The following is an 18,237-nucleotide window of genomic DNA, read 5'->3' as shown; positions in this document are numbered from 1 at the left end:
TCCCTGTGGTCTACACAAAACCGCCAGGTGCTCTCTTTTTTCTTCACTAACAAAACCGGTGAGGCATAAGGACTGTGGCTGGGTTGGATGACACCATTAGTTAGCATCTCCTTAACTAATCGCTCAATTTCGTTTTTTTGGTAATGGGAGTATCTGTAGGGTCTCACATTAACAGGGTCTCTGGAATTTTTGAGAGAAATGGCATGATCATGTGATCTTTTTGGTGGTAGGGTGGTTGGGGGTAAGAAAAGGTGTTTGTACTTGTGAATGGTATGCTTATAGTAAGTAGGAACAATGGGAATGTGGTCTATATTGAGTGAGGGCTTGGTAATTTCAGTAAGAGACATCAAGAACAGTCTAGAAGTGACACCCTTCCACCCTTTAGAGACTAAGTGATTGATGTTCTTGAGGGACATTATTTTGAGTCTTGACTCTTCTGCCATGCCCTGTAACTCTAAGGGTTTATGATCCTTATGGATTATAAGTTTGTTGAATTCAAAGTCGAATGTGACAGGGGTATGACTTCGCATCCAATCTGACCCTAAAATTAGATCATAGTCTCCTAATTCTAGTACCCTTACAGGAAATTGAAATTTAGAGTGGTTCATAGGCCAGTTAAAGTCTTCACACTTGGTGGTACTTACAATGAGTTGCCTTCCATCTGCCACTGCAACAGCTGCTGGTTTGACTTGTAACAATGGCAATTTGGCTTCCATGGCTATCTTTTGATCCACAAAACTGTGGGTACTACCACTGTCAATCAGGATCATGATGATCTTCTTGTTCAGGATGCCTTTCAAGAAGGAAATAGAATGAAGCTGGTCTGCTCGGAGTTGGTTTTGGTCTTGAATGGGATCTTCAATGCGTTGATTCTGTGCTGAGTGCACATCCTGGTAATGAGTCTTCAATGGATCAAAATGCATAGCTGTGGATTTTGCTTGCTCTTTAAGTTGAACTTGAAGAGCCTTAAGCTGGTTTTCAAGGTTTTCCATGATTTTCCTAGTGGCTGCTCTAGTTCGCTTTTCGGCGTTACTGACCATACACCTCAGCACTGGCCTCGGGAAGGATTATCTCTGATACCAATGTCAGAACCTAGAAGATTTTAAGAGAGAGAGAGAGAGAGAATATAGGAAGAAGATGATCATTTCATTCAAAATAGGATAACGATCCCAGAACAATGCAGACCCTCTAAATAGAATGAGGACAAAAACTGTTACAGGGATAATTAATTCACTAGAATCCAAAATAGTAAAACATACTAGCAATTAAGTACACTCACTTTTAGGGAATAAAACACAGGAATTCTAATAACAGAATAACAAATATCAGTAAAGGACTAAATCACACATTCAGTCCTCCTAGTTTCTTCCTTCTTTGATACGTGACAAAACAACAAATGTTTATAAATAAAACCGTTTAAACCTACTCCAAAACACACTAATGTATCGAGCCAAACAAGGCTAAGCACAGTCTATAAGGAGAAATTATACTATGTGCCAAGTATACATCGACAACCTCACTAGCACTGCCTTCACAATAGGATTGAATTTGGATTTAAATCGATGATTAATTATTGACTGAAAGAATTAAATAAATTATTGCAATGTGGGGAGTCATTAGCAAAATAACAAAGTATGATGCAATTAGGATCTTATTAACAAAGACAAATTTTTAAATCATGAAAACACAACAGAGCTTTATAATAGCAATTTCCAAATAACAATTTTGATTAATAGTTATCTAGGATGCTTCATTTTAGCATGGATTATTCTTTCTCATACAGTAAATAATGTGATGATAACAAAGTTTAAGATGACATTTGGTAAACAGCCGATTTAGAGGAATTAAGACTAATCATTAAGGCAAAGACCAACACAGTATGCACTGCAGAGGTAGATGGGGGAGGTGTATATAGTGACTGATCCGGAATTCACATCTCATATCGATGGTTTTTGGCGACCAATGGATGCTCAAATCCTATTGCCCAATTTTGGGGGTTTTCCGCGACAAGTGGATGCTCAAGCCCTATTATCCCCTTGAATCCATCCTTGGGTATAAGAAAAGTTTGTTCTTGTACCCCAGTCGTCAGAATCCTCTCCCTCTAGAAGTAATTTTGCCAGTATTATAATTGAATACTTAAATTTAGAATTATGACCCCGTTACTAGTTTAATATAAAACCTTTGTTAATCGATTCTTGTTATCAAAATACTATGTATAATTCTCTAGGAGTAATTTTGCCAGTATTATAATTGAATACTTAAATTTAGAATTATGACCCTGTTACTAGTTTAATATAAAACATTTGTTAATCGATTCTTGTTATCAAAGTACTATGTATAATTCGGTTAATGAGTTGAAAATTTTAAGAGAATTGTCCGTTCCAACTAGACATTCTGCTGCTCTTTTTATTATTGGGGTTAGATGGCAGCCGTTTCCTTTGAATTGGATTAAAGTTAACATATGTAGTTGTATAATTGGTTTTGTAACAACTTGACTCAATATTATATAAATACTGTCCGTTTTGGTTCAAATTTAACATATTGATCCTCATGGTTTTAAAACATATTTACATGTATTAGAAATCAATCTTATCAATAAGTTTTAGTTAATCTTTTTCATTAAATGTGAGATTAAGTTAATTCATGTTCCCATCACTATCTTTTAGGACTGCTCATTTCTCAGACTTTCTACTTTGACGTCATCCGCTCTTAGACCGGATCGTTACCGGTCCACTAGCTTTCATATGGTTCGTACCGAATCCATGCATCATGTCTACTCAATTATCAATTGTAACAGTTTGATCCAATACCATGCACATGTTGTCCATTTTGACCCACATCCAACATATTGGGCCTCACGATTTTAAAGCGTGTCTACTGTATTAGAATTCTATCTTACTAATAAGTCACACAATCTCTCTCAATTTTCGATGTAAGATTTTATTCATTTCTATCCTCATCGTCATCCCTTAAGGTCATTACTTGCTCAAACCTTCTATTCTGAGATCACCCGTTCCAGACGGAGTCGTTATAATACAAGTTCTCTTAGGGATGCAGGCACTAGTGGCATATTTAGGAATGATAGGGTTTTCTGGAAGGTGCCCTTTATTTTCCTATACTTTCTTCTTTTACGTAGGGATGCAAGCACTGGTGGCATTAGTGCTTCAGATGCTCAATGGTCTCAAGCTCAGTTTTGCAAACAATACATTATAAAAAATCTGGTCATGTCAGATTGATTGGACTATTTGTAACGAGCAAATCTTAGCACATTTCAAATAATAGTTTTTATAACGGGCTTAGTTAACGTATGTTACCAACAGCTCGGTCAATACACGTTCATCACGCAATTGCAATAATGGTTTGCTCTTTAGATCTATTACAAAAAGTTAAATTTATCACACAGTAAATGAATGTTTTGAACAATTAAGACTTTTTTTTTTTAATTTTCTATTTATTATGCACTTCCATTCATTTATTAAAATTCCGCAATTTTTTCTTTCTATAAGGCGTAACCTTCCAATAACTACGGTTATACCTTTCAACTTCTCCTATATATGTATATTTGTTGATTATTTTTTGTTAGGATATAAGGATCCATTTATGTGAATTTTTCCTTTCTATGAGGTGCAACGTTGACTTCATGTTGACATGTCATAATTACCGGCTAAATACTTTAGTGAGAGGTCACAAAAAGGTTGTACAATTTTATGTACAAAATTGAAGATTGTACATCACAATGTGAAAAAGAACAAAGATTGTACATCAGGTATATAATTTACCCAACAAATAACATAAAAAAAAGTTAGGTCTTTGAGTATTTAGCTAAAAATTAGGTTTTGATGAGGAACAAAATACATTAAACTTTAATATATATTTCATTGTTTGAATTTTTTTTTCAAGTTTGTGTTTTCCGAACATAAGTATCATCTACTATTCTTGAATCTAGACAATAACAAATTATTTTCTTTATAAATATTTTAAACTCATATGGAGTATATTATAAGGGTTTTTTGTTTTCTACCCTACTTATTCTATACATGTATGATGAATTTGGTTAAAACTCGTTAGCAGCTCGGTCAAAACTTAGCTCGGTTAAAGCTCATCAAATCTCGGTTCGAGAGTGCTATGCTCGAGATATTAACGAGCCAATACCGAATTTATCTAAACATTGAAACATTGAAATAATACTACATAGAGTCAATATAATTTTTTCCAAAATATTATCAGACACAATTACTAAAAATTTTTTTTATCAATTTTCCGGTGGCCTGCCGGGGCTCGAGCCCACCCCAACCCTCCTAGTTCCGCCCCTGAACAAAATTGAGGTATAAGGTTCAAAAATACCTCTAACGTTTACCGCTGTGAGCAATTTTATCTCTAACGTCTAAAACAGAACTTACGCGGTCTAGACGGCTTTATTCTTCAACATGGCCTAATATAGCAAACTTTAATTGAAAAATCTCCATCTAAAAAGCATCAAATCAAATTAACTATGAAGAAAACATTATTAGTAAGAGAATTTTTAAAAATTAATTGAAATGTAATACTAGTACTAAAGAGGAGTTATTAAATTAAAATTCAATTTAAGAAAATGTAAACTAGAGAAAGAACAAAAACAGATGGTGTATCATTTATTGTTGTTATTCAATTTTGCTGAACCGTACTGAGGAATTTATTAGTGAAATTAATAGACAGACTGTTGATGGGGATATATCCTCTGCTTGTTCCTCACTCTACCAAAATGGAATAGTAGGTGTGATTTTGGGAAACTCAATTTTTATATATATAATATTTACAATCAATCATTTTACTATATTACACGTTTTAATTATTGATTTTTTTTTTATTTGTCGAAAAAAAAATATTGATTTTTGAGAGACTCTTTTAGATTCATGTCGTTTAGATGTAATTAAAACGAAGTTGGGCTATGATGGTAGATTGTGTGTGGACTATGTTGGTAGAAGTGGAGGCCTAACCCTTATTTGGCTTGAAGAGGGGATGGTGGATATTAGAGATTTCAACTGCGATTTTATTAATGCAGAGATACACCTTTGTGTGAGTCAAACATGGAGATTTACATGCTATTATGGGTTCCCTGAAAGATCAAAGCGGGTTGATTCTTGGAATCTTCTAAGGAGGTTGTATTCGTCTTCTGACCTCATTTGGTGATGTATGGACGACTGTCTTGTTGAATCCGATACAGATGTAATAGTTTTAGATCTTAATCAATCTGCCTTCAGGTCTTATTACAGCATTGTTCTTGATGGTTGTAATAGGTTAATTTATTCGTTTAATGATGTTAGTATCATTTTTTCCAGTCGTTCTGTGAATAATGTTGCCCTAAATTTGCAAGAGCATCCTATTCTATATCGGAACTGTTGGAGTGACATACTAGTCCTTCAGATTGTCTTTTTTTTTATTGATTTTTCAATATTGATACCGTTTTTTTTTGCTAAAATTTTTGTCGTAATTGTGAGACATTCCACACAAATAATATTCTAGACGGTTGATTTGGATTTTTTTTTTAAAAATTTGCACGCAATACGTTTACATATTAAAGAAAAAATCTCCACCATATTCTCATGTGATTCAACCTCATAATCTCCATAGTCATAGATGTGCTCTCAACCATTAGGCTAAGAGCTTCACCAGAAACTGTTGATTTCGATTATTTATTGTTTAAAGTAAATAATTTATTAATCTCTGAGTTTGTGCATATTATGTTATGAAATCTATGGTTTTTGAAAAATTTAACTACATAGTTTATTCATTCATAAATTTTATATAAAATAATAAATTTACTCTTATATCACTAATTAATTTTTTATATATATTTAATTAAATTTTATATAATTTTTCTTAACATATTAATACAAGTAGGCCAATAATATTAGTAATAAAATTATATTATTATTTAATGTATTTTAATTGAAAGTACGATTAATTAGAAAAACTCATGTGGTTTCTCGCTTTTGTAGATCAGGATCTGTGGTTTTTTTTTTTGCCCCAAAACAAACCATGTAATTTGCGCCATTAGAAGAATCAAGGTAAATTTTTAACTCTATTAAAATGCTGATGTGGTAAGGGGTATTTTAGAAAAAAAATTAACTTTTAAAAGTCAACTTCTTCTCTCTTTTTTTTTTTTTTAAATCTCAGATTTTTTTAATTCTAAAATTTTCTAGAATTTTAGCATTCTAGAATTCAAAAATGGAATTCCATTCCGTTTATGGAATTAAAAAAATGAAAAGAAATAAGATGAAAAAAAAGAAGAGAAGAAATTAGTATTTTAATTGGAAATAATAAATATATCTTTCGTATATAATATTTATTATTGCATTTTAAATTCAAAATTTTAAATTTATTAACTAATGATTAATTAATTATATATAAATTAAATAGTCATAATTTTTACAATTTAATGAATAAAATTAAAATTTTTATAAAATAATTAATAATTAAAATACATATTATTTTGATAAAAGATATTTGTTTATAATTTATCTGATTGTTTAGTCGAAGGCTCGTGAGACACATTATATGAATTATCCGTCCGCACTAATTTGGATTCAAGTGGATTACACATTAGGGAGTTTATATAATTATGCCGTCTAAATTCATCTCAATCGTGTTGCCCGTGTGATCTCGTAGTGAAGTGAATTCATCTCAAACGTGTCGTCCTTGTGATCTAGTAGTGAAGTGATGGGCCAAAAATGAGTAAATTATAGGATAGGCATAATAGTGTTTGGCTTTTTAGGGTGTCTTATAGGTCCGTAAAAGCGCCTAATCTGGAGCGTCCTATTTTGGATTGACTAAAAATTAATAAGGATGGTTCAACTATTGGATCTTCCGAATGAAAGGTAACGAGCTAGTGTAATTTTCAAGAATGACAAAGGCTTTAGTAACGGTGTGTTTTCTTTTCCTATAATTTTCGCTTTTGCTTATATGGCTGAGTTATAAGCGCTACTCATCCAATTTACGTCATATGGGAAAAGGGCTAGCATAAGATTTGGTTAGAGTGCGACTCGATTTACGTAGTGGATTTATTTCAAAATCGTTCGACTGAGGTTTTTTAGGAGATTGGGTAGGATTAGCCTTGTTGTCTCAGTTTCCTTGGATTGATAAGTTTTTATAAGAACTCTTTATTTTAATTTTTGCTTAATAAACAATTGGGTCTAATTGTTGGGAGACTATCCGGAGATGCCAACCTAGTTAAGATCTCAATGGTCTCACTTACTTCTATCATATCTTTCGGCGTTTATTCAAAATATGACATCATGCGAGTCTTATCTTGTCCACATACTTATCATGTGTTAGAAAACATAAGACCCTTATTTTCTAAACGGTATAAGTATTGTCAGATCTTAATATAGGATTTATTATTGGACATTAATGCTTGAGCTTTTAGTTCTTCATGACATGATATGAGAATTTCTTGGACCAAACGGTCCACGGTTCGAGTCCTGACAATCTCATATGTTGTACACGCTGTAAGCCGTGTGCCAAAGATTAGCTTTTAGCCCTAGTATTAATAGATGAAGCGTGATGAAAAGCATGATTAAAAGCCATGGACACCTCTACTATTACCAAATAGTTATAATGAAGAAGAAGGAGAAGAAGAGGTGCCATCCTATCCCATGTGAATATTGACATATCTTTTTCCCTTTTAAAAGCAAGAATTCATTCAAGGATAAATGGCCCTACACATACCCCTTTTTTAGTTGGCAAATCCCAATTCCAAATAAAGCAAAGAAAAAGAGATGATATCAAAATCAATACAACACGATATGGATCATGAATTGAAGATGATGATGATGATGACTACTACTTGCTCTTCCTCAAAAGATCCCATTTTCCCTACCTGGAAATTGTACGATAATCCTTTTTATAATCACCAATTTCCCCCTACAAATCACCCAATTTCTGCTCGGAAGATCGCAGCTTGTTTCTGGGATCTCACCTTCTTCAGGCCAATAATGGAGACCGAGTTAGAACTAGCTCAGGCCCAAATCACCGAGTTACAAGCCGAGTTACTCTACGAAAGAAAGGCGAGAAAGAGAGGAGAAGCAATGAATAAAAGATTGGCTAAAGAACTCGCCGGGGAAAGAAGAGGAAGAGAAGCTGTTGAGAGAGTCTGTGAAGAACTTGCACGAGGAATTTCATTTGATAAAGCTGAAATTGATCGTTTAAAACGAGAGATTGAAGAAGAAAGAAAGATGTTAAGAATGGCTGAAGTTTTTAGAGAAGAAAGAGTTCAGATGAAGCTCGCCGAAGCTAAGTTTTTCTTCGAGGAAAAGCTGTTAGAATTGGAAGGAAACAAGAAGGAAGAACCATCATCATCATCTGCTAATTTATCAGGGAAGTTTAGCAGATTATTCATAGGTGAAACTGATAAATCATTGTCTTCCTCGTCGAGTAATGAGAATTTTGGCCGGAGAGTGTCGCCGGAGAGTGAGAATCATCATATAAAGAGAGGGATTAAAGGGTTTGTTGAATTTCCTCGAGTTGTTCGAACAATTGGATCGAAGAATAGACATTGGGGGACGAAATTGGAGTGTCAGAAAGCTCAATTGAGGATTCTGTTGAGACAAAGGAGTCCGATTAGATCTAGTAATTTTATTATTAGTTGAAAGTTTTAGTTTGATCTTTGAGATGTGAGTGATTGTATTTTTTGGTGTTGATTTGTTTTTGTGTTTTGTTTAATTCAAGAACTTGTTTTTGGGTTTGCAAAATGTTGTATTGGATGTGTTTTAAAAATGTACATTAGTTTGTGTTCATCTAATAAGTATGTTTTAACACTTAATCAATACGAAGTCTTATTTGCGAGACGAACTATGTAAATTAGTTTCACGACATAAATATTTCTATTATTTTCAAGTAAAACTTCACATAAGAGAACAACATACTCGTCTTTATGTTTTTTTCTTTTAGAAAGAAATAATGTATCTTTTTACATGAAATGATGAAATTTTAGAAAGAATGAAAAATTTCTTATTTCATTCGATTTCTATTTTATTTATAATATAATAAATTGGTGAAATCTAATCGGATTGGTTCTATATAAAGTGACCTGTTCGAAATATCCAACAAATATTTAGAGGTAGAGGGAGGATGTATGAGAGTTTTTTTTACACTTCTAATTACTGCAATTTATTCGAGGAGAAATGGTTTTACGTGTATCTTCTTTTGAAAAGAGAGATCTGTAGATCTATGTTTGCAACCTAAATTTAGGGAGAACTGAGTGGTTGTCGAAACTGAATGAGAAATTATATTATGTTATCATAGTTTTAAACGTGCATTCTAGTTGGAACTAATAACCAATCATGATAACTAATTAAGATTGACTTAAGTAGTTGAGTGTCTCAAGTCATAAGCTAGGTCTCGAGTTCGAGATCGAGTTCTACCGCACGCTGAAAGCTTTAATTGTCAAATGATCCACTTAAAAAGTGTTTGACGAGTCTGAAACTGAAAAATCAGACAAACTATATATAAAAAAAATCAATCATGATGTTTCATTTGAGTTTGCAACACAATAAAATAAGTAGAGTCACACATTATTTTTAAAATGTGTTGCAGGTCCATTCAAATGAAACATCCTCGTTGATTGTTAATTTCAAGTAGAATGTTCACTTAGAACTATGATAGACGAATCTAACATTAAGAGGATGCTTCGATGTCTATGAGTGTTTGATTTTTATTTTATTTTTATTTTTTTTTGCGGACTTTAACTCTAAAAAAAGGTTTATACAAAAATTTAATAGTCTTCCAACGATCTGTTGGTGCTCGAGCTTCAATCCACTTGAATCCATCCTTTTAGAAAGGGTTGCCTTTGGCTAGAAGCTAATTGGCCCAAACATTAGTATAACTCTCTCTAGGAAGTGTTAGAAAGTGTTGAATGGAACATATTAATAGTTATTTTGGTACAAAAACTGATACAAGTAAAAAAGTTGTGCTCAACATAGATTTTTGTCAATCCTAAACTAGTAAATAAATATTTAGCTTAGATGATTCATCTTAGTCCATTACGGACTAGACATATTGTCTAGAAAAAGAGATACAAGTTGATTTTATAGAAGATAAGTCCTATAGATACTATGAATTGTCGGTCCATAAATGGACGCTCGGAATTTGAATTGATATACAAAGATAACGATCGGAATTGATAACGAGTATTGGATGTCTTCTATGCTTACTTTGTTAAAAACAAAGTAAGTCTTACTTTGTGTGTTTTCATCAAATGGTGAAAACACACAAAGTAAGACTTACTTTGGTAAAAACAAAATAAGCATAGTTAAACCCACGAGTATTGAGTTAGCTTTGACTATATTCTCAGAAATATGATTTTTTTCTTTCTTTGATCTCTTAAAAGCTAAGATCTTTTAGATGATGAAGCCATATTTTTTCACATGATTGACTTTGAATTAAATTGAAACGGTGGAGTTTAGGTAGATAAAAAATTTATGAAGAAGAGTGTGAAATAAATTAAAAGGCATCACATCACGTTCTTAACATATAGAGTTAGTTTGATCTAAATATTTTGACCATATATTATACAGTAGTCTATCGTAATTTTTGGTCAATTTGTCTCCATACGATGAGACAATTCAATTACAAATATTGGATGCTTAACTCAAAAAATATTCATTATATAGGAATATGTCAGTCAAACCTATAATCTAATCATAAACTTATACATCAATCATGTATAACAAATTAATCATCCATGTTCGAGAATAGGTACAAGAATCTAGACCTCTATGTGAATAATCCTTATATAATTTTTTTTTTAAATGGAAATGTCTACGTTTTCATTAGATACGAAAAGAACAAGTACAATAAGAAACAAAAAAAATAAAAAACCTTACAAAATCCACAATGGGACGAAAACGACTACAAAGAGCAATAAAATCCATAAAAGGTAGAAAACATACAAAAAAAACAATAACACATATACTTCATTGAAATCCTAATCCGTAGAAAAGCAACCGCAATCGAATCTTCATCATTTAGGCCCTTCCGAACATTCGGATCTGAGTTCTTTCTTTTGTTGCAACCACGCAGATATATTGATCCACGTATAAAATAAATCGTTTCCGTTCTTGCTAAATCCGAAAAAAGGTATAAATAGCAGAATAATAGAGAGTAGATACAATTCAAACGGATAAAGAGATCTAACAAAATATATAAACAGACTAAAAAAATATAATAAAAAACAATACAGTAAACCTAACCCGGCGAGAGGATGAAGAAGGAACTTCATTCTTCCTCCTTAAGATAGATCCACAAAAAAGAAGGCTTGAAGACTCCCATAAAATAGTAAGAGAAAAAAGGAAGGAGACTGTTTTTGTTTTCGTTCCTTAACATCCTTAAGTGCTGATAATCCTTATACAATTAAGTACTGAAGTTCTCTTAATTTGTGTGGTTGGATTACTTATTTATCTCAAAAACAAAATTTAAACCCTTTTATGGATTGAGTTGAATCGGGCTTCACAGACACACACTTAATCGGATTCAAACTTGAAAATAACATTTGGAGCCTATTCCAAGCATCAATCTTCTTATATATCTATTTTTTATTTTCAAAATCATCATATCATTATAAATTTTAAATCCAGTATAAAAGCAGAGAGATTTAAATGGACTTGGACAGGAATGAATTAATATTTTATTATTTAGCTTTTAAAATAAAAATTATAATTAGTTATAGAATTACAACTAAACATATTAAAAATAATGATATTTTTTTAATAAAATAATGATTTAAAACTGAATTTTCATGTAAATTTCCCAATTTTTTTTGATTTTTCTTTGTTAAAGCCCCATTCTTAGAACGTAAACTTAGACGGGCTGTATGACTAGCAAGCCCACAAATAAATCTAGCCTAACCTATGGAAATAAATGAGCAATTTATCTGGGCCACTCTATTTTACTACTTCACGGAACTAGGTATCCACCCGATTCGTCTAGACCCGTATCTTTGGTCTAATTTTGGATAAGAAAAGTGAATTTCGGTCAAGACCCGCTAAAATCTGTCTATTTTTTGAGCAGGTTTGGAACTGATAAAAATAGCACGGGTCAGCACAATCCGGTCCATTTTATTAATATTAATTAGGAAATTTATGTATTTATAATTAAATATTTATTTTTAAGTGTCAATCTTATTTTTTAAAATTAAAATTATGTATATTTTTAAATTAATTTATATGGACTGGGTTTGAGATTTGATTTTTAAATTTAAATCCAATCTGGGCTAAACTTGAGATTAGTATGTCCCTAACCAGCCCATAATAGGTCTAAGAGGTGAAAATAAATGGGTTAGTTACAAGAAAGCCATAACTGACTTAAAATATTACCGTTGTTACATACTTGTCAAAAAAATTTTTTTTTATCAAATTTTAATATTTTATTAAATTTAAAAATAATTAATTATTGAAATGCATTTTCTTTTTCTTCTTTACATATTACACTTTTCTAAATTGTAGACCTAGAATTTTAACTCCAACCTACATTTCAATCAAAAGACATGAGATAAATAAAAAATTCATACAATTCATATCAAAACCCCTTTCAAAAAGTATGGATTTCTACGGAGAATAAGAATTACAAGTTTCTCTTCTTTCTTCTATGTTTTCATCAATTTCTTCACTATCCTTTCATATTCTCATTTTCACATCCTATTGATAAAATTATAACTACAAACAGATTTATCATTAGCTCGTACTTCTTTTGTAACTTTATGAATTGTCGATGCAATGGTAGAAGCATTGTTTATGTTTCAAGTAGAAACAGAATTTTCTAATCAATTATTTGTTATTCTCAAATTTTATTTGGTGATACGTATTTCAGTGGTGATTACAAAAAGTATATAAGTTTTATTCACATGTAGTATGCATTTTACTTAGTATTTCTAAAATTATACATGCCTTAATTCTTGCATTGTATTTAGAAACTAGCTATTCCTTTTTTTTCCTTTTGGTGATTTTGTTGTCGCCCACTACCCATGAGATTTTTTTTTGGGAAATATATATAAATTACTTTGCTGCATTATAAGCTTACGAAGCGTTTGGTATTCTATTGGGATAGAGATAAAGATAAAAGTTGTGATAGAGATAAAGATAAATATGGTTGGGACAAGGATAAAATATGATAGTCGATAATGTTTGGTATGTGGGATAGAGATAGAGACAAAATAATACATTTTACTATTTTAACTTTATTCAAACTACATAACATTAATTTAAGGGATAAGATGAACTTTTCCATCCTATTAAAATCGCAGGAGCTTATCTCACCTCCTTATACTCCCCCCCTCTTGGGTATAGGATTTGAAGGATAAGGAGCTCATCCCTCATATGTCCCACTCTTCTATCTCCCAAACAAACACGAGATAACTTATCTCGTGTTTTTTATTCTTATCATACCTCCTATATCCCTTCTAACAAACACCCCGTTAATGCTTTTGGGTTCTGCTTCTGGGTCTTATGCTTGTGCCTATAATTTGTTCTAATGTTTTTTATCAATGCAAACAAAATCATACACTTTTTTGCTGTTGAAATACCTGGCTAAATAAGAAATGCTTCGAGCATTTAAACAAGAATAGACTTACAAAAAGAACCCAAAACATATTCGAAGAAGACAATTGTTTCTTAAATTCATAAACAGCAAAAGTAAAAAAAAGAACACAAAAAAACATAAAAACAAAACGGAAAATGATAATAGAATAGTGGCTACATGAATATATGTTTGAATAATTAATTAAAATAATTAATTAAAAATTTAATATATAATTTAATGTTTTCTATTTAATAAATAATTTAATATTAGATATCGGTAAATTTGTGAAAATTGAATCATAATCTGATATTACAAAATTAATGACATGACAATATTCAAAGTAAATAGTTAATTGCAAAATAAATTCCTAAAAATGACTTGCTCTGTAATTTCCTCTATTAAAAATCCGATTTTATTGTAGGGTCAAATAGCCCATTATCAGCTAATAGCCCAGATTTGAACATTGGGCCTCTTATATTCCCTTTGTTATTTCAATTCGTTTAATATTCTAATGAAAATAATTAAGATGAAAGATTGAAGATCATAGGGGGAAAAAATGAAGGGAAATTTACATAGAAATTCACTTTGAAAAACTAATTTTCAATTATGTCAAACTAATAAAATTATTATTTTTAAAGATTCAATTTTATAAATTATGGATCTAGAATATATTGTCAAGAGTTTGGAATTTAAACTTTTTAAATTAAGTGTAAAAATATATTTTATTTGGTATATATAGAAAAAAATGACATATTGAAAAATTAAGTTTGATAATATAATTTAGTTATAATTTTATAGTCAATTATGTTATTCATATAAAAAGCCGAACAATTGATGGATGGACATATAGAAAATGTAAATACAATTTGACTATTTTCTTCATTATTTTCCTTTTCGGTTATGCTATTTAATCCTCGATACTTTTTTATATGAATTATATAGAATAATACATCCAGCCAATCAAAATAAGAATACGTATCTTTATCTTAAAAATGATTATTATTAAAAAATAGATGTATACACATGATATCAATTGAATGAAAATATATATTACTCTAAAAGTATAATATAATATCAGGTGTTCGATATTAAATATAATTGTTTCTTTTAAGAAAAACCGACTATTATTAAGAAATGGAAACATTGTCAATACAAAGAGCATCATCTAAAGAACTAGGAGCAACAATATCAACAAAGAAATTAGCATTGGAATGAGAATGACGAGCCATTATGTGGGCCTCATTTTTTGCTAATCTAGGCACAAAAGGCACAGAACATTTTGGATGGATAAGTAACAAATCTCAAATTTCTTCTGTAACAGTCCTGAACTCGGTAGTATCACAAACCTTTTGTTGAAATGTGATCCACAATTCTTTTGGCATCCGTTTTTAACTGAACATTGTGAAAGTGGAGTGAAACTACCTAGATCATCACGTCATGGAGAGCCAACGGCTCAGCCAGCGAAACTTGAATATTGCCTGCTGTAGAAAAGCTGCAACACGCAATAAAATTGCTGGTACAATGCCGAAGAACCACTCATGTACCGAAACAATTCTTTGATTGAAACACGGTTACATCAACATTACACTTAACATAACCATTAATCGGTTTCTGTCAATTAACCACCGAATATCCCAGTTCACACTGAATCTTCCGAACTCGATCAGCCCCCTCCTTCTGATAGGTTTTTCTTTAATATATTTTTTAGACGGGTTTGAATTTTTTGAAGTTGGGTTTTGATTTGAGAAGTGATTTTTAATACATTTTAATCATTAAATATAAAAATAAAGGTTGCATCCCTCATACTAAAAGAATAATTATTTTCTAAAATTTAGAAATTAAGGTTCAACCATTAATTTTATAACTTTTTTAAGAAATTAATTTTATGATTAATAATTGAGATTATAAGGTTCAAAACATTTGGGTGCTTTTCTGTTTTGTCAAACAGCTAATTTTCAATTATTTTCTCTAAATAGAAACTAATGTTTTTGTTTTACTAAAAAATGAGGATATTTTAATTTAATACTACAAAAATAACCGTTAATAACCTTAACATATCCAAAGAATAGCACTACATCAAATTTTGTCAATTACATACCTTAGTACTCAAACTAGATGTCCAATTTAAACGATTTCAAGTATAAACCACTCAAACAAACTTTAATTAATATGTGAAATTAGATTAGCTCTTCCTTTCAAATTATTAATATCAAATTGAAAATGCAATTATACATGGATATATCAATGATTGTGCAATGTGCAATTTGGTTGAAAATCATCTGATTGATAGGGGAAAAAAGTAAGAAATGAAATTGATTTAAAGAGTTGATATACTAATAAACCAGCTGAAAGTAACACACTATCGATTTTCAACATCAGCAGACATATCAAAGGGACCATCAAAATTAATTTGGTTACAGATTATATCCTAATTGGATAAAATTATACAACTTGTACCTGCTGAAACTTCTATTCCAATTAAAATTCTAATTAACATTATATATAATGGTTATACGGGACCCGTTACATCCCCGTCCACCAAAATTCATCTTAAAAGGACGGTTTCAGGTGACATTTTATCTGAAAAAGAGTCTGAAATAAAAGGACGGTTTCAGGTAATTGCAGCGTGTACAACACAGACTCATTCCGTCATGTGTTTTTAATTCAACAAATTAATGAGATTTTCAGCACTTGAATTCTCAACGGTTTGATCCAAGAGGTTCTGATACCATGTCATGAAGCCGATTGAACTAAAAGCTCGAGCTGATAGTTAAGGCTCAATCATAGATTTTATACTAATCTCTGACAGTTTGGGAACTCATTATGTTGAATGAGCCTTGCAAAATAAAAAAAACATTTGGCTAGATAGTCTGATGCTTAAGTCAGCTCTAATCTAGATGGAGAAAAAAAAGAAAAGAAAAAAAAGCTTACAGAGAAGTCATTGGATGTGATTTAAAATTTCCTTTTTTTTGCAAAAGAGTTGGACACCTTTATATACGAGCAAGGATTACTATTCTAAATAGGAGTAGCATCAGGAATTTTCACATGCACCTTAATGAGCAAGTGAATTTGCTCATTCACCGTTAGATATATGCTTATTAAATCTAAGCCTCAGGATGCTTTGAATCTCCACTTTAGAATTCTGATAAGCCTAGATCTAACGGTGAATGAGCAAATTCTACATGCTCATTAAGATGCATGTGATCAAGATTGGGAGTAGCATTGACTATGTATTTGATTATAAAAGGGACCTGAGAATGTCAAATTTCCTAATCAGTGTGGCGATAACTAGGCACTTAAGGATTTCTATTCAGAGAATGACTCCTTAAACCGATCTAACATGGAAGAAACTTATGGAAGCGCGGTTTACGACATTACAAGTATGAGGAGAGGATCCAGATCTTCTCAAAATCAAATATTCACTTATGTTATCATCTAGCAAAGTCTGAAATAGTGTAATGCGCAATATGGAGAAAATATCAGATTTTTCACTCTCTTTTGTCCTTTTGTGGTTGTGTTGTTTTTCTTTTCTCTCTTAAAATGTAACATCCCGATCCAATACTATGTAGATATTGTCCACTTTGACCCAAATCCAACACATTAGGCCTCACTGTTTTAAAGCGCGTCTACATGTATTGGATTCTCACTTTACTAATAAGTCTCGATCACTCTCTATCCATTTCTGACGTGGGATTCAATTCATTCATGTCTCCATCGTCATCCCTTAAGTTCGCTCCTTGGTCAAATCTTCTACCTGGCGCCACCCATTCTGGATTGGGTCGTTATAGACCCACTAGCTTCTGTCTGGTTCGTCCCCAAACAACACATTATACATGGAGAATCGACTCTTATACCAATTGTAACATCCCGATCCAATATTCATTTTACACTGCATCGTTACGTAAAACTTATCCTTATATACTCTAAAGATTGTAATTGCATTGGTGTGGTTTACTAATAAATTCTCTTATGTAATAATCTATAAAAAAAAATTAGTTTAAAGTTAAAAGCTCCATTAATTCTTTCACTCATTTGTATGATAAAATTACATGAATTAATGTATGTAGGAATATATTTCTCTATCTCATTTAGCTTTTAATTTATATCATAAAACTAGATGAATTAATGTAGGAATATATGGAGACCTTATAAAACCCACATAAATGATTAAAAAATTATTGGCCCTATGATATGGCACTTTTATAAAGAAGCTTTATTAAGATTCTAATGAGAAATGTAACTCAATAATCAGAGAAGAAGCTTCATGAAATCTGGAGGTGGTTGTTGTTGTTAAATCATCTTTAATTTTGGCTGGCAAAATGGGGCCTTTTCCACCCCTTTGCCCGCAACTCTTATCTTATGATAATATTATTGATTATATAATATATGCTTTATTTATTAATTAATCTTGTTTTCTTTCTGTAATGTCAAAGGAGAGATATATATAAATTAATATGTTTTCATTTGCTTTATTGATTTGTTTGCAGAGTTAACATCTGCTTTATAGACACATTCATATGTATATGCTTTATCTGCATTTTGATTAGATCTATTTATGAGCCCGTTGGTTCGCCCGATCGGTCTAAATCCAACCTTTATAGGTTAGGTTAAGTTGGTCTAACCCGCATGCAGTGGTGGCTCTAAGAGGAGCCAATCTAGGCGTCCGCCTATGGCGGATTGATCCGT

General features: G+C 31.5%; 1 protein-coding gene across 1 annotated transcript; it reads left to right on the top strand.

Annotated features, from left to right (window-relative positions):
• The first annotated feature begins 7,597 nt into the window (after positions 1-7,597).
• On the top strand, positions 7,598-8,825 carry LOC136210929 (protein BRANCHLESS TRICHOME). The gene is given in 2 exon segments (XM_066002399.1): positions 7,598-8,537; positions 8,539-8,825. Coding segments are annotated over 2 exon segments (813 nt in total). The 5' UTR covers positions 7,598-7,757; the 3' UTR covers positions 8,572-8,825.
• Positions 8,826-18,237: the final 9,412 nt, after the last annotated feature.

Source organism: Euphorbia lathyris, chromosome 1 (genome assembly GCF_963576675.1).
Source record: "Euphorbia lathyris chromosome 1, ddEupLath1.1, whole genome shotgun sequence".
NCBI lineage: Eukaryota > Viridiplantae > Streptophyta > Magnoliopsida > Malpighiales > Euphorbiaceae > Euphorbia > Euphorbia lathyris.
Note: the sequence above shows the minus strand (reverse complement) of the source record. Positions and strands in the feature narration are given on the sequence as shown.